General features: G+C 41.9%; 2 protein-coding genes across 2 annotated transcripts; one reads left to right on the top strand and one right to left on the bottom strand.

Moving 5' to 3' along the window:
- The first annotated feature begins 28 nt into the window (after nucleotides 1-28).
- On the top strand, nucleotides 29-15,636 carry bcat2 (branched chain amino-acid transaminase 2, mitochondrial). The gene is made up of 11 exons (XM_085783546.1): nucleotides 29-459; nucleotides 2,868-2,939; nucleotides 3,943-4,143; nucleotides 5,584-5,694; nucleotides 7,053-7,172; nucleotides 7,313-7,476; nucleotides 10,913-11,055; nucleotides 11,159-11,244; nucleotides 12,312-12,452; nucleotides 12,970-13,044; nucleotides 13,509-15,636. Exons 1-11 carry the CDS (start codon nucleotides 442-444, stop codon nucleotides 13,548-13,550), a joined length of 1,173 nt encoding a protein of 390 aa, XP_085639672.1. The 5' UTR covers nucleotides 29-441; the 3' UTR covers nucleotides 13,551-15,636.
- Nucleotides 15,637-16,407: 771 nt separating this feature from the next.
- Nucleotides 16,408-22,204, bottom strand: ifi35 (interferon-induced protein 35). The gene is made up of 10 exons (XM_085783547.1): nucleotides 22,147-22,204; nucleotides 21,772-21,810; nucleotides 21,433-21,507; nucleotides 20,912-21,070; nucleotides 19,865-19,981; nucleotides 19,641-19,785; nucleotides 18,390-18,499; nucleotides 18,126-18,309; nucleotides 17,865-17,971; nucleotides 16,408-16,639 (listed from the first exon to the last, which is right to left on the bottom strand). Exons 2-10 carry the CDS (start codon nucleotides 21,784-21,786, stop codon nucleotides 16,436-16,438), a joined length of 1,116 nt encoding a protein of 371 aa, XP_085639673.1. The 5' UTR covers nucleotides 21,787-21,810; nucleotides 22,147-22,204; the 3' UTR covers nucleotides 16,408-16,435.
- Nucleotides 22,205-25,563: the final 3,359 nt, after the last annotated feature.

Here is a 25,563-nt window from a genome sequence, read left to right as displayed (position 1 = left end):
TCCCCCCATCACGTCGCGCCGCCGTGAACCAATGAGCTGCGACGTTTTCCGTCACGCCTCCGGTGACTTTCTGAATGAGGGTGACCGAGGAATAAAACCAGGCACTTTTGTAACTACTAATTTAATTTAATGTCATTTTCTGGCGAAGTCATTTCCTCGTTGTTGTTTTTTTAATCTTTTCTTTTTTTCACACAGTAGCAGCTCAGGTTATTATTTTTATTTTTATTGTTAATCCAGAAAAATAAAAAATAACAAACGAGTGATTAATTTCTAAAAACACAAATTAACCTCTGTAGATCAATCATTGTTGTTTTTTAAGGATTTATATCGCGAAGGAGTTTTTATTTTTATTTTCTCCAGTTTCAAAGCGGAACCAAAGTTTGACTTTGTTTTGTTTCCGCACGAACAAATAATCTGGTTTGTCTTCATTACGTAGCGGAGATGGCAGCGCTCCGGACGGTGAGTTCACTGACCGCTGTTTATCTGTGTCTGTGTGTGTCTGAGAGAGATAATTTGTCGTGTGTTTGTTTATCTTCGGGGTAAATGATTCACTTTAAAACGTGCGATTAATGAGCTGATAACGACCGAGCAGAGATAAGAGGTCGGCGGGCAGGACGGAGCACACAGTCCCGCCACCTCCGAGGGACTCGAGCCGGAGACAAACAAACAAAACCTCACTGGGAAAAAACTAAAAACTGAACTTATTTCGCTGTTTACAACAACTCTGCTGCTTAAAAATCACATGTTTTAATCTTATACTAACCGTGTAGCTCCGATTTTTAATTCGGCTCAGCTCCTGTTTTCTTCTTTAAACCTTATTTTGCAAAATTTAATGTTTATTTAAATGACTTAACTTCACAGATGGATGGAGGATGGAGATAGAAAAAAGAATTAGGATCATTGGGTTTAATTTGTGTTTTTTCGTTTTAATGGTTTGTGCCGAATTGGATAAAACACGCCTTTAATTACAGAGTAGACTTGAGTTAAATACTGTGGTGTTACATAAGACTCAGTAGCTGTTGGTTGAAATATGCGGATTTTTGAACGTAATCTGGTGTGAGATTATAAACAGTTTCCACCTCTGCAGATCTGCAGTAATAACCGTGTAATAACCGTGTTACTACAGTGTTATAACAACGCTACTAGTTTAGTATGTGTAGTTAATAAAGTGAGATAACTAACTAACCCACATGTTCAGCGAGCCGGTGTTCATGTTTCAGCTTTACCTAATTTAATTCATAAATGTCCTGCGGGTCCAAAAGTGAATTAAAAACCAGGATAATAACAATAAAAGTCTCGTGCATTGGATACTTTTTTTTTGTACACGTGCATGTCGCAAAGCTTCACGCGCCGTGGCTGCAACAAAAGGACAAACTTGCATCATCCATGAAACAAAAGCTGCTGCAACTTGGAGGAGTCTCCAAAGCTCTGTGCGTGTGTGTGTGTGTGCGCCATGTGGCTGCTTTTATTTTGACATGCAAACCAAAAGGAAGAAAAGAGCTGTTGGCACACACAGTAACAGCTCAACACACACACACACACACACACACACACACAACGTCTAACACCACACACACCTTGGCAGAACCTCTGTTACTGGCATGAGAAACTATTTCTACATCTTGTGTTGCACTTCTCCACAGCGAGCCCTTCTTCTTCTTCTTGTTATTGTTGTTGGAGTCTGATCAGGTGTGTTTCACTCTGTCTTTTCCTGCTCTGCTGTTTAGTTTCTCGCCCCTTTTGTCCCCCCCACACCCACACCCACACCCACCCAGGAAACTCGTAAAACAAAGTTTGCATTCCTGCCTCTTTACAGTCGCCCGCCCTGCTCATGTGCTGCTGCTGCTATTTACAGTAGGACACCGAGCACCAGCTGTGTCACACACAACAATGTCCGACTGACATTGTTTGTCATTGTGTGTGTGTGTGTGTTAGGGATAGACCGATTATCGCAGATGTGGCAGATAATATTGGCCGATACCTGGCATTTTATTTTTTAGACGCACTCCTTTGACTCTGCAGCCGCGAGCTGCTCAGAGCTACGCTGTGGAGGCTCATGGGATTTCTTGGTTTCCCTCATCAAACTCATCAAATACACAATCCAACAACTCCAAAACGCTCTGGTGGACAAGTTGTGACCTGCACATTCACCACAATATGAGATAATAACACAACGTTATGAGACAGAGTTGTTTTAGAGGTAAATGCAGAGACTGCTTGATGAAAAACTGCCCCCGACGGGAACGTGCATCAGCGGTTTTCCATGAATTTACCTCTAAAACAACTCTGTCTGGTAACGTTCTGTTATTATCTCATAGCGTGGTGAATGTGCAGGTCACAACTTGTCCACCAGTTTTGGAGTTGTTGGATTGTGTGTTTGATGAGGGAAAACAAGAAATCCCATGAGCCTCCGTAGCGTAGCTCTGAGCAGCTCGCCGCTCTGCTCCGCCGTTCTAAAAATAGGTTGCACCAACAATTATAGGTAACGAACCTACTGCTATGACTATAGGGATTATGACAATGGGCCAATTTGTCAAAATGTTGAACTATCCCTTTAAGTTAATTATTCTACAAAAAATTTAAGGTCTTTTTAAACACAGATTTTTACAGTGTACAAAAAAGAAACAAACAGTAAATGAATGCAAAATGAATATCGTTCTAAATATTGGTTATCGGTTTCCTTGATTACTAATCATCAGTATCAGAATCGACCCTGAAAAACCCACATCGGTCGATCCCTAGTGTGTGCTACTGTGTTTACTCCCCCAAAAAAGTCTCAGTGCTGCTGCTTTAGTTTCAGCTTCAGCTCGTTGTTCCTCAATAAACATAACGAGCTGTTCAGTGACTGGGCTGTTTCCTGTCTGCAGGCTCTCCATGGTCGACTCGTTCACGCCCTCCCCCTCTCCGTCGGCTCCCTGAGGTTCTCCAGCTCCTTCAAGGTAACAAAAGGACGACATTAACATTTTCTCTCTCGCCAGGTGAAAACCACGCCATGTGATGTCGGGCCTGACTGTACACGTCTGTTCTCTAGATTATTAACACACACGGAGAGAAGGAAGTGCCATGTGCTTCAGCTTTTATTGTGAAAAGTTATGAGAATTTAAAGTTTTGCTTCCTGTCTGTCTTTCCCTTCACTGTCTGCCTGTTGTAATTATTTAATTCAGCTTAATTGAACTTGATTAATTTGTGTCTAATCGACCAGATAAGTCGGCACTGTGACTCTATAGAGAGCCGAAGCGGAAGCAGGAAGTAACATCGCCATGGGTCCTTAACTCGGAAAAACTCTCCATGCAAGTGAACGGGAGTCAAAGTTTTATTTCGTGATCCGATTGAATTGTGTCATGAGAAAAAAATATGACCTCGACCTGTTAAAACATCACGTTTCATGCCGAGAAATCAACAGTTTATTGTAAAACGGCAACGGAAGAATGTATTTTGTGTGAAGACGCTCTACGGACTACAGAAAATACGTCACCAACTGACACGGGAAAGGGCGCCATGTGGTGACGCGACCCGTAGTCTTTCTGGTTACGGATTCTTCTGAATTTTATTCTACAATAGTTTTACGATAAACTGCGGATTTCTCTGCACGAAACACTTTGTTTTAAACAGGTAGAGGTCATAGTTTTGTCTCATGGCACAATTCAATCGGATCACGAAATAAAACTTTGACTCCCGTTCACTTACATGGAGACTTTTTCCGAGTTAAGGACCCATCATGGCGACGTTACTTCCTGCTTCCGCTTCGGCTCTCTACATATACATGTGTAACGCTCCACTAATGGACGCATGCTCTGTCAATAACCATGATTCTAAAAATCACTTCCTGTATCCGTCGCCTGCTCTGCTCTCGTCCCGTCTTCTTCCTCCTCCTCCTCTTCCTCCTCCTCCTCCTCCTCCTCCTCCTCCTCCTGCGCCCGTCGTGCGTCTCCTCCGCCTCAGGCCACCGACATCAACATCGAGCGCAGCGCGGCATGCCGGCCCAAGCCCGACCCCTCCACGCTGGTGTTCGGCAAACAGTTCTCCGACCACATGTTGACCATCAACTGGTCGGAGAAGGCCGGCTGGGAGGCGCCGCAGATCAAACCCTTCCAGAACCTGTCGCTGCACCCGGCGAGCTCGGCGCTGCACTACTCCATCGAGGTGAGAGACACACACACACACACACACACACACACACACACACACACACACACACACACACACACACACACACACACACACACACACACACACACACACACACCTGCATTCATAATCAGTATATAACGTCCGGAAGAGTAGATAAATCCTCTAAGAACTATTTTAGATTTGTGTTTAAAACCCTCCTGTTGTCCTTCTGGGTCAAATTGACCCATTCTGTTCCCTTCCTCCACCCCTCCTTCTTTCCTTCCCTTTTCCCTTCCTTCTTTTCACAATCCTTTTTCCCCTTGCTTCTTTCCTTCCTTCCTTACTTCTTCTGCCTTCCTCTTTTGATCCAATTTACCAGATCTGTTCCCTCCCTCCATCTTTCTCTCCTTCCCTTTTCCCTTCCTTCTTTCCACAATCCTTTTTGCCTCCCTCCCTTCCTTCCTTCCTTCCTTCCCTTCGTCCTTACTTCTTCCTTCTTTTTTGACCCAATCTGTTCCCTCCCTCCATCTATCTCTCCTTCCTTTTCCCCTTCCTTCTTTCCTCCCATCGTTCCCTTTGTCCTTCCTTTTTTCTTTCCCTTCGTCCTTCCTTCCTTCTTTCTTTCCCTTTGTCCTTCCTTCCTTCCGTTCATCTATCATTTCGTCCTTCCTTCCTTCCTTCCTTCCTTCCTTCCTTCCTTCCTTCCTTCCTTCCTTCCTTCCTTCCTTCCTTCCTTCCTTCCTTCCTTTTGTCCTTCCTTCCTTGACCCAGGAGGACAACGGGAGGGTTTAATTGCATATATTGGAAAATGGCCCTATAAGGAAAGGTATCAATATCATTGATGGGGAAAAAGATAATTGCTAATTGGCTTACAAGGCTCCAGACTCACTGTGTTTACGACGAACACAGTGAGTAGCGCCCAAACTTCAGATTTTAGGAGCACAAGCGGAAAATTTAGGGGCATAAACTGACTCACAGGTCAAATATTCACATTTCCTTTTCACTCATGATCCTCACACACATCGTCCTGCCACCTGTAATGACAGATTACAGATTTTTGAGTCGCCACATCCACATTTCACCAGTGTTAAAAAAAACAAAAAACGGGTTGAACATGAGCAAGTAGATGAAATATTTACTTCCACTGTCTCAGATTTTAGGGGTTTATATTTCTCTGAATGAGACAATAAAAGTTTCTCCGACTGTTAAAGAATAATCTTCATGATGTTTCATCACATAATAATTAACAGACTCAGTGAAACTCAGTGAGGTGAAGTGTAATCTAAACACAGTGAAACATCGTAACTACAGGAGATTTAGTTTTTACTCAACAAAGGTCGAATGTGTCACAACGTTGTTTTTGGCTCCAGAGACGGAGAAAACAGATTCTCCACATGTAAAAGAAACGTGTTTGTTTGGTGCAAGACGATATCATTATATATAATGTGTGTGTGTTATCTCTCATCTCTGCAGCTGTTTGAAGGCATGAAGGCTTTCCGTGGAGTCGACAACCACATCCGTCTGTTCAGACCGATGCTGAACATGGAGAGGATGCACAGGAGCGCAGACAGGAGCTGCCTTCCTGTGAGTTTGTACACTGTCTCACACACAAACACACACACACACAAACAAACACACAACATGGCCGCCAGTGTAAATGAAGAGTTTGTTCACAAATAAGTTGTTGAACTGGTTCGGTTTTGCAGCGTTAAAACTCAAACAAAGTCGTTATTTCTTTGTCAAATTGATCAGAGCCCTGACTCCTAAGTGAAGGCTCTTTGTAGAGTTTTACTGCAGCCTGTTGTGTTTGGGCTGAAGCCATGACTCAGTTTCTGGGCCTCTGTGGTGTCAGTGTTTTTGAAAGAGAGTTGGCCGGTACGGTGGCCCTGCGGGGACAAACTCACGGCCTCGTTTATTTTAGAGACGAACAGAAACACATGTTCAGTTTGAGACTGTGTCGTGTGTTTTATTCATTCGTCTTCATGATTTCAGACTCATTCATCCGTCTTGACGGTATTTCATTGTGTCAGTGGAGCATGAGGCTGCAGCACAGTGACACACACACACACACACACACACAGTCAGTCAGTCTGACCCACTAACACACACACACACACACTTGGCTGAATCAAACTGAGTGTGATCGTCTGTTCTCTTCACTTTATTTTCCGCTGCTCGTTGAGGTTTCTCCTGCTGCAGCTCTGCCAACATGTCACCAGATCCTCTTCATCCTCCTCATCCTCATCACTCTGCTGCTGCTCTCTCTCTCTCTCTCTCTCTGTCTCTCTCTCTCTCTCCCTCTCTCTCTCTCTCTCTCTCTCTCTCTCCCTCTCTCTCTCACATTCCTCTGACTGTGGCAGCGGCAGCAGGTTTCATTACAGACCGACACAGTGGAGCGTTGAGTCGTTATGTAACCGCTCGGCTTCGCTCCAGTTTTTGGCTCAAATCTCAGACACATGTTCTGAGTTTGAGCTGCACTCAGAGCTCACAGAGGAAAAAAACTAGAAATGCATTTACACTTGTTACTTAAAGGGATAGTTCAACATTTTTGGTAAATTGCCCCATTGCCATAATCCCTATAGTCATAGCAGTAGGTTCGTTACCTTTATTTGTCAGTGCAAGCTGTTTTTAGATTGGCGGAGCAGAGCCGTGAGCTGCTCAGAGCTACGCTACGGAGGCTCATGGTATCTCTTGGTTTCCCTCATCAAACTCATCAAATACACAATCCAACAACTCCAAAACGCTCTGGTGGACAAGTTGTGACCTGCACATTCACCACGCTATGAGATAATAACAGAACGTTACCAGACAGAGTTGTTGTAGAGGGAAATGCAGAGCTTGATGAAAAACTGCCCCTGACAAGAACGCGCAATTTATCTCTTTATCTCTTGTCGACGAATCATGTGAGTGAGTTGTTAACGAGCTCGTCTTGTTTCTTGCAGCTCTTCGACAAAGCCGAGCTGCTCGAGTGCATCAGGAAGCTGGTGGAGGTCGACCAGGAGTGGGTTCCTCACTCCCTGGACGCCAGCCTCTACATCAGACCCACGTTCATCGGCATCGAGGTGAGCAGAGACGTCGGTGCTCGTCAGGGTCGTCAGGTCACGTTAGTTAATTAGCGGCGTCGCCGTGGAGAACACGGTCACACAGCGGGGAATCAAACTGTGATTTAAAGAATTTAATTAAAAGTTTTCTCCTCCTGCAGCCGTCTCTCGGCGTCTCCCGGGCAGGACAGGCCATGATCTTCGTCATCATCGGCCCCGTGGGTCCCTACTTCGCCACGGGCTCCTTCAACCCGGTGTCTCTGCTGGCCGACCCCTCGTTCGTCAGAGCGTGGCAGGGAGGAGTCGGAGCCTACAAGATGGGAGGGTGAGTGACTCTGAAGATTAAAGCTCTGTTGATTCATTCTGACGAGTCCTGTTTGAATCCGCTGGTGGAAACAGGACAGATTTGTCGGTGTTTCTGTCGGTAGCAAAAACCACCGTTGACCTTCATGTGACCCTCCATCCACAGATGTGTTAATCAGCAAGTGATGATAATGACGACGACTGTATTGATTAAAATGTATCTTTATGTACATGAAGGCATTATGGCTGCCCCCAAACAGTCGACCAAGAAGTCATTGGTCGACCTAAATTACGTTGGTTGATTGGTCGCAGAAAAAAAAACGGTGATGATCTTTAGCGTGTTTAGCGTTTTACTATTGCGGGTCGCCATAGTCTCGTTAATTAAAGGGACAACGAGGAGTTTCTCCTGCGGCAGAACAAAAAACCCCATGACAATAAAAAAAGTCTCATATTAATGTGGATGAATCTACGCTACCCACACTTGTTAATGGGCCCATTTTCGATAAATATATTGTTTTGTCTCTATCGTTATTTTGTTATTACTAGTGGTGGAGGAAACGCTGGGCGAGCCGACCAGCGTTTCCTTACTTTCGGTTTCGCGGACGCTGCCCGGCGGATCATGGGAATAACGCCGCCGAATTGCAGTTTATGGTCGGAACTACGACGGTATCTGACCGTCTGACTTTAATTCTTGATGAATGAAAACATGAGTCCGTCTTGCGCCGGTCCAAGAATTTCACCGTGCGCGCGGAGGCTCATGGTAAATGTAGTATGAAAAAACTTCGCTTTCCAAAACTCCTCATTGTCCCTTTAATGGGAAACACTGTGTCGTTATCTGGGATGATAAATTGACTAATGGCCCTAAATGAGGACTATTTGTCGACCGGGGGAAGGCCACGTCCAGAGGTGACAAACAGATTATCTTTGTCTTCTGAAGGGAACATTTCCAGGTTCCTTTAAATGCTCAGTTTGTGTGATTGTGATTTCCTGTTTGAGGACAAACGTCTTTTTATCTGTGAGTTTCCTCTCAGTGAAGCTGCTGCAGACAGATCAGATCAGACGCAGCAGGAAGAGCTCAGGTTATCACTGTTGGTGGACGAGGCCACAGGTCAGCGACCGGTCTGACCTGTTAGACACGGGTCATGAAGCAAAGTGTCTGTGACCGACGTCTGTTGAGCTGCGGCAGAGATAAAAACGACTTTAGATAAGGAAGAAAAACCAGGAGGCTGTTTGTACTTGAAAACCTCCGATCAGCAGCAGCAGCAGAAGCAGAAGCAGCAGAAAGTGGTTTACATTGAGACTACGTCTGGTTTCTGCTCTGCTGTCAGTGCTGTAATCTTCCACAGAGCCTGTGATCACAGGCCCGAGTCCCACATGACACCTGCTCAGCTCCACTGTGATTACATAACACCAACGCCCACCGCCGACTCACTGAGCCAACTAAACCTGCTCTCCCTCCGTCACACAGAGAGGACGATTCACTTCAGTTATCAGGACGGATTTAGCAGCAGTCGACTCCAGACGGAGGCCGGTGACCCCGCTGACCCCGGTGACCCCGGTGACCTCTGTGACACAGAGCTGAGCCGGTTTTAGTTCAGTATCTAGACATTTAAGTTTTTTTTCTCAGCTTTATTCACTGTTTTGTTGTTGTGTTTGCTGACTGTTCATCAGAAAACAGAAGACAAACTAGTGACTAAAGACAGTTTCACCGTTAAAGAGGAACCAGCAGGATTTGTAGCTTAACTATGCTACATTCTTACCTTAAAGGGATAGTTCAATATTTTGGCAAATTGGCCCCTATAGTCATAGCAGTAGGTTCGTTACCTTTAATTGTCGGTGCAAGCTATTTTTAGAATGGCAGAGCAGAACTGCGAGCTGCTCAGAGCTACGTTATGGAAGCTAGTGGGATTTCTGGGTTTCCCTCATCAAACTCATCAAATACACAATCCAACAACTCCAAAACGCTCTCATGGACAAGCTGTGACCTGCACATTCACCACGCTATGAGATAATAACAGAACGTTACCAGACAGAGTTGTTTTCAGTGCCAGAAACAGTTTGTCTCAAGGGCTTTACATGCAACATCCTCTGCCCTGTATATGATATATAATGTTATCTACCGCTCTACTGATTGATTTCTTGCCGACTTCGTTGTAAACAAATGCACATGGCCGAGAGGAGGGTTAGCAAAACAGTGGAAAAGTGACCAGACTTACATAGTTCCTCTTTAAGGGAAGTTTAAGGTTGATACTGATGCATATATTCACAGTAATGTTAAAAAAACAAAAAAACAGACAACAGAGACAGACAAACTGAGCATCCTGAACATCTCAACATGTGAATATTGACTCAGAGTAAATGAATAATTACAAACATAAGTAAATAATTGCTAAATAAATAACAAAGACAAACAGAAAACACTGTCTTAACAGGTTTTATGTCGTGTTACCGTGAGTTTCGGGAACATTCACATCAGGACTCTATATATTTGATAGAGTTACTGATCGACCAGTGTCTGAGGTCTCGTTACTAAACACTGAACCTGAGGTGCAGGAACGTGTCTCGGGTCTCGTACCTGCCGGACGTTTAACCAGTTTGTTCTCTATCATATTAACATCAGTAACAGTGGATGTGGTGTGTTTTATTCAGAGCGTTAACTTGTGACACGAGGAACAAGATGATTTTACAGATTAACACAGTGACTCAGCAGCTCAGTCTCACCTGGGACTCGCCTGTTCGCCGCTGTCACACGGACGTCTTGTTGTTGTTGTTGTTGTAACTCAGAGTCTTTTCACCTCTTGGCAGGAGTGAAACATTTTATTACAAAGAACAAAGAACAACGCGTTCTTTATGTTTCATCGAGGAAATGAAGCACAGTGTTTTTTTAATGTGATGAGACGATAAAGAACTGAGACAGTTCCTGTTCTCAATGACCATAAGGAAGAAGAAAACTTGTATTCCTCATGTTACTTTTTTAAAACTTTGTTATTATTACACACTATTATAATTTAGTTACGGATCATTAATAAATCATTTGTTGATACTAAATAATATGGAATTTAAAAGCACTGTTACAAGTTTGACCAAGAAGCTCATCTGTATTATCGTAATGATATTTTCAGTTATTTAAGAGAAGTCAGTGTCAAGTCGGAGCAACCTGAATTAATCCTGAATTGCATTATTAATAAATCTACAAATGTATTAATCGGATAGTAAATAATAATCTTTAACTTATGATTAATAGTGAGTAGTTATTATAAAATGTTACCCAGCCTTTTGATTTTTAATATTTTAAGCTACAAACCAAATAAAGAAGCTGCAGTGAGTGAAGCCTCAGATAATCAGCAGCAGCAGCGGCAGCCTCATGACTGATAATTAAATAATCTCTGTAATCTGACGTCTGTTTACCGTGTGTGTGTGTAGTTAATTTGACGAGTGTGTTTTGTCTGTGTGTGCAGCAACTACGGGCCGACGATACTGGTGCAGAACGAGGCGGTGAAGCGCGGCTGTCAGCAGGTCCTGTGGCTGTACGGAGAGCAGGAGGAGATCACCGAGGTCGGCACCATGAACCTCTTCCTCTACTGGACCAACGAGAAAGGAGGTCAGGCTCAGACTGCACCGTTTGTCTCAGTGATTCGTCTTTGTCAGGTCACAGATGAGTTGACCTAATGAATGTGTGTGTGTGTTTGTGTGTTTGTGTGCAGAGAGGGAGCTGGTGACTCCTCCTCTGGACGGCATCATTCTCCCAGGAGTCACCAGACAGTCGCTGCTGGACCTCGCCAGAGCCTGGGTGAGACCACCACTGAAGTTAACAAGTTCATGTTCAGATGATTGTAGGATTTAAAAAAAAAACATGTTAAGTTTTTTTTCTCACAAAGAAGTTGATTTTAGACTCACTGATAAAAAGTAGAGTAAAGTAAATTTTAAAGATGTTTTTGCATTTCTTGGCCTAGTCTGACATCTCCTTCGACGTGAACCTTGATGTCGACCAATAGGATGACAGACGCAGTGTTTACAGACAGTAGCCTCGCGTCACCAGGCTCTTCAGAGAGGAGAAGAGCCTGGTTTCTGTTTACTAGGATCTGGAAATCACCAAATTCACCAAAGTAACTTAAAAGGTTAACTTAATGGCTGGGGGAATTTCTTGTAAATTATATTCCTTAAATTAAAAAGTTTCACCGCATTTTATTAGTTTGGTGCTTTTATTTTGACGGAAAGGCCTTTCTTGGTTCCAGTCACTTAACGGCCCCACACTAACAAACAGTGAACATGTGTTTCATGTGTGCAACATAAGTGAATGGTTTTGAGGTGAACACATTCATTAAGTACCTTGTGTCCTCTCTGAAGAACAGATAGTCAGACCCTCGACTGGCTCCACGATCATTTTCTCTTCCTTTTATTTTTTGTGTCTGAGCAAAACACCACTATCACACACAGCGCTACAGTCTCCATGATTGACAGTTTGTTGTGACGCCTCCCTGACGGCCTAAGAAATTGCGCAGTCATGATCAGTTGTGAACGATGATTGGTCAGGGTGAAACTTGTAGTGTTGCCAGTCTCCTGACCAAGACACGGCAAGAGTTTATGCAACTGTGATGTGTAATCTGACATGGTGACCATCGTGTAAGACAAAAAAATTGTGTATTCTGAAAGCGGGATAAATCAACTCTTTCCTTTTTTGAGGGTATTTGATAGTTTTCCATCCTCAGACGTCTAAATATTTCAGATAAATCTAAGCTCACAACTTGTCATGTCTTTGTTTAAAGGTTTTACCAGGGAAAAATGTCAAAAAAACAAAAAAAAAAGTAGGATTAAACTTTGATTCCATCTACATGTTTGTTGCTGTCTGTGCTGCAGGGTGAGTTCAAGGTGACGGAGCGTACGATGACCATCAAGGAGCTGCTGCAGGCTCTGGACGCTGGCAGGATCCTGGAGGTGTTCGGAGCGGGGACGGCCTGTGTGGTTTGTCCTGTGGGCAGCCTCCTCTACAGAGGGAAGGTAGGAGCTCAGCTGTCGGACACGTTTGTTTCTCTAGTAATGAACTGAAAACTCTTTGATATCAAGTTCCTGTGGTTGTTATTGCTTTCTTATTAGTTCACTAATACCCCAGGAAGAATAGCTTTGGCATTGCCATGGCTAATGGGGATCCGAATAAATCAATCAATCACTAATTCATAGTGTTTGTTTACCGACGTTTAAGTGGCTGGATGACTCAGAGAAACCAGGTCATCTGGATAATTAACAAGTCTTTCCTGTTAGAACAACAGCATAGTGTCTACGTAATCCCCTGCACATGTGACTTTGTAAAAAAAAAAAAAGAATTAAGAACTTGTGTACAGTGAAAGAAAACCCTTCAATGTTCATGGGAATCACGTTTCTCCTTGTCTGGTGTTTAGGAAACCAGCTCACTGCAGAAACTCCCTGTAATCTACTTATATTAAAACCATGTAAACAAAATGATTGTAAATAATTAGGATTAAATCTTTGTTTTTTTCCTATTTTTCTCTCATATCAGACGTATCAGATCCCGACGATGCAGAACGGTCCAGATTTGGCAAAGAGGTTCCACAAAGAGCTTACTGATATTCAGGTGAGTGCACTAATGCTAACGCTCTCTGCTCAGCTTTTATTCCCACATGGTAAAAGCCTCCATGAAACATGCAGCTGCAGGGTTTTTTCATTGAATCTGAGTCGACCAGTTAAATTAATAATTAAAATCAGTTCTGTGACAGTTTAGTCTGTGAAATGTTAAAAACATGATGGTAAAGTGACCCTTACAGTTTCCAATGGTGATGCCTTCACTGTCATGTTTTGCTTAACCAACATTTTAACTATTTTTATTTGATAAATTGCTTAAATTATTATAAAATGTTATTTTAAAAAGCTCTATATTATTAGTTTATTGAAGAGTGAATCATTTAATCAACAGATTGCTGCAAACAAACTATTTTACAGCAGCTGGATTTTTATTCTGCACCTTAAAATGTTTTTTTTTTCTGCTCTTGAATTAATCTCTCTTTTCCTCTCTGTCCTTGTCGCTCTTGCTTCACTCAGTATGGGCGCAAACCAAGCGAATGGGCACCACTCGTCGTTTAAACGGCCATTTTGCACATGCCAGTTGTATCAACGGTTAATCCCATAATTCCAGTTTGGACGACCAGCCCCATCCACCCATCCCCTTTTTCTCTCAACCCACTAATGCACTCCAGCTTACTCACCAGTCAGAGCAGACGGACGCCTCTCCACGCCTCTCGTCTTCTCGGGCCACTTTCTCTGCAGACTCTCATATGAACATGGTTGGTGGTTTAAATGTGACAGCTCGCTTAGAGAAGCAATATTAACAACAATATGCAACCCTTAACCTCGAGGTATGTGCAACTAAACCAGGATAGAATAGCTGTTGCTGGAAGAAGAACAGACGGAAAACACTTATTATCAAAACATAAATAAGATGAATGCATTCAACTCTTAGTTGGTATTTTATCCTTACACTGACTGGCTCATAGTTAAGAGCACAAACACTCATTATCATTAACATTTAATTCTGGTCTTTAAAAGGCTCAAACTGACATTTTTTTTCATGCATAGGAGGTGAAATATTTGCAATACTAGAGCAGCTATGTCTTTGGTGTGTACTTAGTAATAGTTTGGGTAATTTGATGGTAAATTACCTGTAATCACTGTGGTACCAGCACAAGATTCAGAGCGGCGCGTTCCCAGAGGAGGGGTCAGCAAAAACATAGAACAAACTAATATCAGTCCAAGTATTTAAACGTTATTTTGAATATTTTAGATTTTCCGTTGGAACTACTTTCGAATGTGAACCGTTGAGCTGCCACGTTACTGTGCACACGCGCACTATATCACTCCACAGTTCAGCCGCTTGAGCACGGCCACGCTAAACTTGCACGCGTAGTAACACCGACAGTTTAACAGTACACAAAGTAGTTCCAAAGGAAAAGACAGCGAGATAAAGTAGCTAAATTATTCGTAATGGCATCCGCTTTGGATCATGTAGGATTTTAATTTTAATTTTTTGGGGCTTATGTAGCAATGGAAACTTTTCTGACCTTGTCCACGGCAACAACGGTCAACTTGTGTGCCGTGCGCGCGGATGCTTCTTCTAACCGTTGGCGCCATTATTTGAATCTAACGCAGATGACACAGTGACCGCAGGAAACCGCCTCACATCAAATATCCCGCTTTATCAATTCAACATAACAGACGTGTCTGTAAGTACTATTTATCATCAATAAGAAAAAAATAACTGTTATTATCGATTAACCTGTACTGTTGTTCATCACAAGCTATGGGGGGTTTGCTCAGTAGACGTCTACCTGTTACATTATCATTAGCTAAAAGTGGAAGGCCACTACCAGTGAAGGCATCATAGGATGTTTTGTTACTGTCATGTACATAATGATCCATGTGGGACAGAGAGCTGCTGTAGTTCTTCATGGGGCCATTCCACTTTTAACACGAGAGTTTGCACTGACCTCAGATTTGTATCTGAGCCGAGTCTCAGATTTTTAGAGCGGATAAAACGTTATGTTGGTTTTGTTTGATATGGAAATGATGGCACAAAAACTAAAGATTGAGATTAAATTTAAAAAAAAAAAATTTAAAAAAAGGACGAGGTCAAAGTGGACGATAGCACACTTACAAAGTGGTGGTAGAGTAGGACGACAGGAAGCCTACAAACTGCGGAGAGGAAGGACTGTTAGATGCTGACAGTTGCTCCTGCACAACTTACTGTGTAATCATTATGAAAACAATGTATCGTAACAAATAGATTGTGTTGTTATTTTAGAGGTTTTTAAATTATTTTATTTTCCTCGTCTTGATGTGAACGTAGGTCGACTTGTCTTCCAAAGTACTTGGCTTGTGTCACCAGTGTTTTTTGCTGTATTCTTGGCTTCATGTGCTTCCCTCGCTGGTTTTTCCTCTTTTGAATGTATTTTTATTTTTACAAACAAACCGTAAGACACCTGTCCCTCTCTTCTAAGTGCCTGACCTCGGTCTGTTAGCTTGTTGCTGTCAGCTGCTGTTTGTTTTTATTTTTTCCAGTTTGTGCACTAGGGGATTTAGCTGGATTCTTTAGTTTTCTTTTTTTGTTTGTTTTTTTAATGTGCTGTTACTTTAACTCAGCTGTTTTTACAATAAACATCACCTGAGTTCAGTGGGTCGTTGTCTTTTTATTTATTTTTTTATTTTACATTATTATAATAGAACGTAGACCTGCTTTATAACCAATAAAGACATGGAAATCTCATGGTAATACAATATGGAACCAAATGTGTAGATGGAGATGCAAAACAAAGGTACAAACTGCGCCCAAAATGATCATGAAGAGACAAAAAGGCTACAAACTGTTTTGGTTCATGGCTCTTTAAACTTGGGGGCCACTTCCTTAACAGATCAATAATCAAACTCTCTGAAAATGATATTTTGGAAGATACACTATAACTATTCCTAAAGTTGTAATATTCATTTTGTTCACCAATCTCTGTAAATCAAAAAGTTGCCTCTTGTTGTTTAATTTCTCACACAAATCTGATTGCACTGTGCCAAAATGCTTGTCTTCATTTTTATGATAGAATAAGTACAGTTACAGACAAAAAGGTAGAGATGAGGTTATACTATACTGCATGTGATTGCCATTAAATTATATTTTTACCTAACTATACAGATAACACCCTCTTCCTTCATTCATGAATACAAGTTTTTTATAATTCTCAGAATTAATACCACCACTTGTGACAGCAGCACACCAGTGATACTGTTAAAGAAAAAAATGTCCGACAGCTTCATTAACACCAAAAAAAAAAAACATCCTTACACAAGTTTATAACTTTGCTCTGATATAACATGAATAAAACTAAAACAAGTTGTGCAGTCGGGTGTATCCCGTCATGGCGTTTGGTGAATGGTGTCATCCTGAACCTAAGGAGACGAGGAGCAGCTGTAAATCTACAGATTTACTACTGCTCCTCGTCTGGGGAGACGCCTTCAAACAGCGCAGACGTCTGCTGACCCAGCGGGTTGTAGAGGAACGCCTCGATCTCTCCACCACCATTGCTGCTTTTCTGGAAGTGGATCTCCAGCAGGTCCTGCAGGGTCTCCGGCTCCATGACGGGATGAATCCCCGTCAGAAGGACGGTCCGAGGGCACGTGGTCATCTCGGTCTGGAAGGGAAATCACCATAAACAAGGCGGGAGGTTGTGACTTTATCCTCTGACTTATTTCTTTGATCGATTAAAAAAGTGAAAACACCTCAGAGACTCTGAAAGCCTCTTTGTGCCGACAGTAACTTTCCAACCTATTGAGGAACTACGTGTATCGCAATCAATGGAACAAGGGTCTTAATTCAGTCTGATCCCACCAAAAAGACCCCGGTCAGAGGGTAGCACTTTCTAGAGATCCAGGAAATTTGCGGGTTTTCACCTGCCGTGTTGAAAAGCTTCACCTGCAGCCGACTGTTGCTTTGATAATACAATACAAGATGGGTCCTAGAACAAAGCGAACAACAGTCTACGAACCTACGATGAGGTGCAGGCCTCGCTCAGCGTTTACGTAGAAGATGATAACCAGCAGGAACTGTAATCGCTGACTCACAACAAGAAGGTCTTCACCAAAATACGGTGAGGTGCCTTACCCTAACCCTTCCATGCGTCATCAACCTGATTTGCACGATCTTGCCAGGACTTAAAGGGATAGTTCACCCAAAATTGAAATTTCTCATTATCTACTCACCCTCATGTGGACTAAGGGCTGGGAGAAGTTTCAGAGTCCTCCGCGGCTTCTCTGAGTTACAGGGGGTCTCGGCGCAGCAGTGCATGTCAATATAATGGTTGCAAATGGATACCAACTGTCTTCGTAACAAAAAGACACACCAAAAAACATCCAGTAATCGCACTGACGGCGGCGCAAATCGCGTGCGATTTGGACGAACCGGGAAGAGGAGCTTCCGCTACAAACAAGCTTGAAATATAGACTTATTTAATTTTTTTCGGACCAATTTCGCATTTCGGGGCTTCAATACAAGACGGACATTACATACGAGCAGCATGGAGGTATTTGGATGTTTTTTGGTGTGTCTTTTTGTTATGAAGAAAAGTGGCATCCATTTGCAACCGTTATATTGACATGCACTGCTACGCCGAGACCCCCTGTAACTCAGAGAAGGAACGGAGGACTCTGAAACTTCTCCCAGCCCTTAGTCGACATAAGGGTGAGTAGATAATGAGTGAAATTTTAATTTTGGGTGAACTATCCTTTTAAGGCCACGGTAGAAACACAGACAACAGTGGACCAAAGGAACCTTTTAGCTCATTATGGAAAAGTGTTTTGTTTGTTTGTTTTTTTAACCTCAAACGTTTTGGTTGCAGGTACTTGGACCCTCACGATTACCTTTAGGTTTGTAATCGTTCCATTGAGGAATGGAGTCACTCTCACTCTGTGCTTCTTTTTCGGTAGCGTCACGTCATGGTACTCTGTGTCCGTCAAAACTCTGGCAACTGAAAGTAGAAAAAGTTTCATTAGTGACGATCGGACTGAATTGAATCTTAGACAGTGGAGTTAAGAGTTCCCTCCCAGCTGCACAACTTACAAAGTCCTCACAGTCATTTAAATAACATTCAACTCTGATCAATCTTAATCTCATTTGCTCACTGTTCTTTTCCACAAACGTGAGGACCACGGTCCCGGAGTCAGCCAGAAATTCACACTCGTCCACCTCTCCACCTCCATTTCTGCTCTTGGAGAAGTGGATCTCCAGCTTGCTCAGCAACGTATCTGTGTCCATTCTGGGCAGGTTGGAGATTAAAATACGCTGAGGACAAACTTCAGAGTCGATCTAGAGGAAGACAGATTCAGTTAGTGGAAGGTTATAGAGACACCAGAGCTCATTACTGGGCCTGGGCTCCGTCATTGTACCTCCACCAGCCTGGGCAGCATCAGTTGAACTGGCCTGGCCTCCACAGTGATGCTACACTCCTCCCCCAGATCCACCTTATGGCTCTTCGCATCCAGGATCTTCATGGCCACTAATGGCAGAGGGAACACCAGGTTATTGATTATTAATTAGCTAATCTTATGTCACAGAGGCCCTTGTTTAAATTCTCGCATCATCACCTCAACCAAAAAACAAAAATACACAAACATTCATGCACAGATTGTCTGACTAGCTGCATAAAGAATATACAGCTCTGTATCATTATCATTTTAGGGACTTTTAGAGATTTTTAGATTTTTATCCATCTGAGTCTGATTGATCCCTGATTAATTAAGTTTGAGCTTGAGTTTGAGAACTTGGAGATAAATGTACATAGTCAGTGGAGGTCCACATCTTGTCTTTGCTTCAATGCCACCTGGTGGTGTAAAGTGGCTGTGCAGGCAAAACTACACGTGTTCATTACAGTAACTCAACATTTCTCTAGTGGTATTACTTTTACTTAAAGCAGAAGTAAGCGGAATATTTGTGTTAATATAAGTCTTAAATAGTTATATCTTCCGACAGCAATCACTTACATAGAGTGTTTGGTCCGAAACACGGGTCTGTCAGTCACTCTGCTCTGCTGTAAGCCGAGGAGAAAACTTTCCTTGTATCCTACAACCTTTATCCAATGAGGAGAGAGAACGGCATAAAGGGGCAGTCCTCTCTGTGTGTGCAGCCAAGGGATGCGCGTGAATGTGGTGACGTAGGGACGAGGGCGGGGACTGCTAACTCCATCCACTGACAGGAAGTTAGCCAAAACCACCGGATCGCTTACTTCTGCTTTAAGTGGACAGACTCAAAGAATCAAAACTGTGTTTGAGTTTAAAAGGATAGTTCAACATTTTGGCAAGTTTGCCTATTGCCTTAATCCCAAGCAGCAGCAGATAGTGAACTGTATTAATATACACACATTTACTACCCCCTGAAATTTCAATTCTGTGGGAAAATACCAAGATGTACCAGAATTAACTTGTGTTTTTCTATATGCATCTTTCTCATGATTCTGAACTAAAATCCATTAAATCTGGCAGCCATGTTGCTTTAGACCTACCCTCTACATTTAGTGACAGATTATCTAAAACTACGTGTCATTGAAAACAATAAAACATGCTGAATAAAGTTTACTCCCTCTTAATCCAGATGAATTCATTTACACGTGTGGCGTCAGGCTGGTGAAAACACAAACTCACCATCTTCATCCTCAAATGTAATCAGCGCCGTCCCCTCCTCCATTGGATAAACTATCCGTGGCTTCATTTCAAACGTTTGCGTGTTGGCGGCTTTTAACGTCTTGCCTTTGAAGACGACGTTCTGCTCCGGCACAGCAGTCAACACCTGAAACCAACACGAGTACAAGTTTACCAGACAGGACGTGGATAAGAGCTGCAGAGGTCGGCATGTGAGGTCGACTTACATTAGCCTGCTGTTTCAGATGGTTGTTCTGCGCCTCCTCCTCCTTCAGGGCGAACTCCACTCTCTGGATCTCCTGCAGGATTTCAACCTCCTGCTCCTTCAGTGAAGCCACTTTGGCCTGGAGGACAGAAACAGAGAAATACACAAGTTTTCTTTTGTTTATGTTTTTTTTTTAGGCTACTATGCGGTTTTTTAAAAGGGATACTTCACCCAAAATTGATAATTCACCAATTTTCTACTCACCGTCATGCCAAGGAAGGGTTTGGAGAACATCAAAAAGCTTTAGGAGTTCCAGGGGGGGTCCGGCTGGCAACAGGTTTTCATATAATGGCGGCGGATAGAGTTCACTTTTGAATCGTCCAAAACACACACTATGAAACATCCAGATTCCTCCATACTGCTCGTCCTACTGATCCAACTGTCCTGAAGCCGCCACATGAAGAAGTTGTTAAGAAAAAATTAATTTGATCTCTGTTTTTATCCTTGTTGTAGCAGTAGCTCCCAGTGGCTGTTGATGTTTGTGCACATGCGCAAGATTTGCTGTGAGATGTTTTTCCGCCTTTACATCACACATCCAATGGTTTACAACGACGAACGAACATCTCACAGCAAATCTCGCGCATGCGCACAAACATCAACAGCCACTGGGAGCTACTGCTACAACAAGGATAAAAACAGAGATCACATTAATTTTTTCTTAACAACTTTTTCATGTTGCAGCTTCAGGACACTTGGGTCAGTACAGACGAGCAGTATGGAGGTATCTGGATGTTTCATAGTGTGTGTTTTGGACGATTCAAAAGTGAACTCTGTCCACCGCCATTATATGAAAATCCTGGAAGCGTTTTTGATACCTCCAAAAGTTCTTCAAACCCTTCCTTGGCATGACGGTGAGTAGACGATTGGTGAATTATGGATTTGGGTCAAGTATCCCTTATCCTGTCCAATCCAAGTGGTTGATACAGTGATGTCACAGCAGGTGTTCCCAGGTAAATCACCTGCTGTGACATCACACTTGACTCAGATCACATGAATCACAGAGCCACACCTTCTCGTTTTCAAGCTGCTGCCTGTTGGACTCCTTGTCCCGGTCCAGGTCCTGGGACATTTTGAGGGTGCGCTCCTTGAACTTCCGAGTCATTTCCTTAGAGTCGTCTCTGGCTTTAGCCAGATCTTTCTGCTCCGCGATCAGCTGATCATATTTTTTCTAAGGAGGGAAACAGACGTCAGAAAAGAGTCCCACAGTGATGTGTTCAGGTCTAAAACCCAGATATCTTCACTTCATGGTGACCAGAACTGCAAAATTTACTTTTTTGATACTTTTGATGTGCTGGACCTCTAATAAAAACTTAAACTACATATTTTGGTTTTATTTGTATCTGGGCTTCTGACTTTTGTTTGTCTTATTATAAATATCTATCAAATAAAATATCATTAATACAATTTGCAGTAAAGGACAAAAAGCTAAACAGATAACAAAAACAAGCTATTGCAAGTATAGCTGTAGCTAATAAATCGACATTAGGCCTCACTGCGCCACTGATAGAAACATAAACAGTTTTAATTTACCTTGTAGGTGGAGATTAAAGCCTGGATTCCCTCCAGTGTGTCCTCTGACGGTGGCTCCGTCACCAGAGAGAAATCCTACAACACAAACATTTCCTGTTCACCTGTCAGCTGTGATTTAAACAGGTCATTATATATAAGGAGAGTATAAAGTGAAACTAAATTATAAACCAAAGAACAAAGAGACTGAACCTAAACTGTAAAGTCACAGTATTTTAACCAACAGAAAAAAAGAAAATACAGTAACAGAAATACAACTAATAGATTTAAAAGTAATATTTATTTTTAACACCATGAAGAAATAAAAACGAGAAAACATGGAGAAACAAAATGACGTCTCACCTCATCTGAAGACATTGTGAAAGTACCGCCTATGTTAATCTGAAATAATACACAAAATACTGAGCTTTGACATGATGTCATACAGTCACAATTTGAAATGATCTTATTAGCATTATAATAAATGTTAAAATATATGTTGTTAAACTGAACTTGTATAGCCTTAGCCTATATAACGTAGGCCTAGATTTCACGTAAACAAGTCGATGCCTCAGCAAAACTTAAGACACACGCACCACAGAAACTCCAGTTAGCCTAATGAAAATTACACAAAAAACTAGCATAAGCTGAAACGATGTATTTTTATTCTAACGTGCCAAACTTAATTTAGCGGATTTAATATATTTTCAGTTTGAGGACAGCTCCGTATGGACTCACCTCCTGTCCTGTCGAGAGATCAGATCTACTGTTTCATTCTTTCACTTTCTATTTCTCACAGGTGGCAACCCTCCGTGACGTCACCCATTGGTTTGTGAAGGGCCGTTTGTGAAGCCCGGAGATTGGCTTTCAGGGCGCCGCCATTTTTGATTTTTGGAGCCAGAAGAAACCGTATTTGGACGAGGGGGCGGAGCTAAGGAGGTCGAGGGGCGGGTCGGACCCGTGTCTCCGAGGCTGCTAATTTACCCAGCAACACCGGCTAACTGCTGAGCGGCTACGCTGCTAACACCGTTAGCATCTACAACTCGAGGTAAACTTAATATTTAATGGTGAAAGTAATCTCAGAAGCTTATTAAATACATGTCCATGTTTGAACTAGCCTACATAAGATCCCATGAGGAGTAATGTGACACGTTATTGTAGCCGATGTTAGCATTATAAGCTAATGTAAAGCTGTCAAACGTATTTTGATATTGTTTTAAATTGTTTTACAGAACCCAGAGACTAGTTTCTGTCTCAAACTGTGAAGCTGCAACACATTAAACTGTCATGGACTGAGACTGGTGGGTGACCGCTCCTGGACTTGATGTTACCTCACCTGCATCACCGATGATCGGCTGCTGCAGCTCCGACCTGTCTACCACGTTACAGCATTCACCCAGCTATTAGCTATTATTTTACATTCCTATTATATATATGCACGTCTTTTTTGCAGGTTACCAACATGTAGATGTACTGGAAATTCAGCTAATACAATACAAGCTTGTCTTTTGACAGTATGGCTCACCTTTACATCATCCACAGCTTATAAAACGTTTTCAGTGCTGTAAAATGCTAAAATTAGTGCATCTTAAACCTGAAATTAATTTATTTACTAAGAATTGCTTCACTGATTTTTAATGGGCCAGATCTGTACAGTAACATGAATGCCAAGACACACTGCTGTAATCAATACATTCAGGAAAAACTTACAGGACTATTTCTATGTATGCTTTCATTACACACAAGAAAAATACAAATGTTTAATGTTACCCTCCTTGAAATAATAAAGCATCTAGAGATGAATATCAGAGCTTGTGCTTTCCTGATGTTTCTTGTCAACTAATCTATGATACTGAAAACAATAATTCACCAAAGTGTCACATTATATTGGCCACGAGGTTATGTTAAATATGTAAAAGAAATACTACAGTTTAATCACAGTAACTTTCTTTATTATTACATTTTCAATGATAATCATCGACTGAATAAAGCATTTGTATTAACTGGACTATGAAAATAGCTGCTTCAAAATCTTCACTGTCAATTTTAGGTTCACCCTAAAAAGTGTGAGGTCAAATGTGGACATAGAATAATAAAACAGTTGGTCTGTTCTCTCATCAGAGGTTTTCTGGTTTCATCATCATCACAGCTCCATAACTTCACATGATGTCCTCCTTCTGTTGGCACCGGTCACTCAGTTCTCAGTGGCTCCTTAGAATCACAGTAAAACACAAGAACTTAGATTAAAACATTGTTGAGAGGTGCAGGACTGTCTGCTTCAGTTTTTTGTGTGTGATTTTACAGCAGTAAATGACAAATCCCCACCTGTAGTTATCAGTAACGTTACAGTATGATAACGTTACGAGCAAGATAACAAGTTGATGGATAAACCTGGGGGCTTTGCAGCTTGTAGACCGATCCTACCGATCACTGTTCTGCTAAACATGACGCCGTGGTCGTTAAATATTAAACCGGATTTATCCCGGTCCGGTAAAAGTCGGAGACGAGCTAACGGTTAGCATGGCTAACACGGGAGCTAACACGGAGCTAACGGCGAGCTAACGTTAGCCGTGTAGCAAAGTGAATCGGTTATTCACATTAACTATAAATTAACTTGTCTTGGACGGTGACAGTCTCATGTTCTCCGGTCAGAACACACCGGAGAACACACGGGAAAGTAATCAGTGGTCTTCTGGAATATACAACAAATTAGATATAATTTTTACACATTCAGAAAAAGAAAAAAATAACTTACTCACCAAATCGTGATATCAGCTTCCTCCGGTCTGTTAGCACCGTCGGACGAATCATAAACGAAAAACTGGGTGAAATGAATTAACTACCAACACTGTACCCGTGCTATCTATCATCCACACATATCGACAAAATATCAGAAATTAAATTAAAACTGACTGAACACAATACGCAAACGACGGGAGGTCCCCTCCGGTGTTAATCCTCGGTGTCTGATCCACTGTGTCTGACCTGTGACGTCTCAGTCATCAGGCTGTCAATCATATTCCGTGCTGGAAGGTGATTGGTCAGTTATACCAACCTTTAAGGATTAATATCTAAATAATTATATAATTTTTTTCAGATGGACCACCAGGTCATATTTAAGGATGAGGAACTTTAGCTTTTTAGACCGTTATCAGTTGTGAAAAAAAATTATTGATCGAGTATTTCATGATTGAAAATGAATGGGAGTGGATTGGAACCAGGGCTTCTTGGAAACACCCCTAGCGGATCTCGGGGGGATTGCAAGTAAAGTTACTTCCGCGTTGGCTTCACTTTTCAGACCGGAAGTCTACGTCCATTTTTTTTTACAGTCTATGATTTCTCAGGAAACTCCGTGAACGTCTCACCGGTTTCCGTCCATCAGGGGGCGCTGCTGATACACAAGTGGTGCCGCGTTCAAGTGCTATTGGAAATATAACTTGTCCACATTGAATCAAACGGGAAACACCCGTTAAATTGAAATACAGTTTTAATACCTGCACATGTTATTTACTTTAATTGAAGGGAGATTCATTTATATCAAATGAAATGTTCTTATTTTTAACTCCTGCATCTTCCATTCTTTTCTCTTTTTTTTCCTTACACAATGATGAAAATACTTAAATCCAGAAATAATGTTATACATTGGAAAAATGTAGGGTTTATTTTCTCTTTGCAAAATCCTAATCTTTAAGTGCACCTGTTAGTTAAATGAGTAAAAGTGCAATACAATTCAAACACAAAAAAATACAGTGCTTAAACAAATGTTTGGATGTACGTCCTTTAAGTCAAATAGCTTGTGTAATAGTTGTATGAGTATCTGGTGCAGTAAAAACACTGAATGATTTAGTGTATCATATACAGTTATGTTCATAATAATAGCAGTGTGTTTAAAAAGGTGAGTAAACCTCAAAATTCTTCAAATAAATTGTATTTTAAGGAACACAACTGCATTGGGGACACTGCACATTCTATTTCAAACCAAGAAAATTGGAAAAAGTAATTTAATTTGATAATATTTTACAGTCAAGAAATATAATGTTCAAAAAAATAGCAGTGTTGACATCTTTTTTTTTACACGCTTGCTGGTGTGTTTGGGGTCATTGTCTTGTTTGGGGTCATTTCCTCTTCAGTACACGGCAACATGACTACTTCCAG

This window comes from Trachurus japonicus, chromosome 8, assembly GCF_045865225.1.
Source record: "Trachurus japonicus isolate A0001 chromosome 8, Traja_1.0".
In the NCBI taxonomy this organism is placed as follows: Eukaryota; Metazoa; Chordata; class Actinopteri; order Carangiformes; family Carangidae; genus Trachurus; species Trachurus japonicus.
The sequence above is the reverse complement of the archived record's forward strand: the minus strand, read 5'-3'. Positions and strand labels throughout refer to the sequence as shown.

What these genes read in the sequence shown, in the direction of transcription:
- bcat2 (XM_085783546.1), top strand. An exon ending in CGCTGCACTACTCCATCGAG is followed by an intron (nt 4,144 to 5,583) that starts GTGAGAGACACA and finishes TCATCTCTGCAG; the next exon opens with CTGTTTGAAGGCATGAAGGC. An exon ending in GCCTCCTCTACAGAGGGAAG is followed by an intron (nt 12,453 to 12,969) that starts GTAGGAGCTCAG and finishes CTCTCATATCAG; the next exon opens with ACGTATCAGATCCCGACGAT.
- ifi35 (XM_085783547.1), bottom strand. An exon ending in ATCTGAAACAGCAGGCTAAT is followed by an intron (nt 19,786 to 19,864) that starts GTAAGTCGACCT and finishes TGTTGGTTTCAG; the next exon opens with GTGTTGACTGCTGTGCCGGA. An exon ending in GAACGATTACAAACCTAAAG is followed by an intron (nt 16,640 to 17,864) that starts GTAATCGTGAGG and finishes TTTCCCTTCCAG; the next exon opens with ACCGAGATGACCACGTGCCC.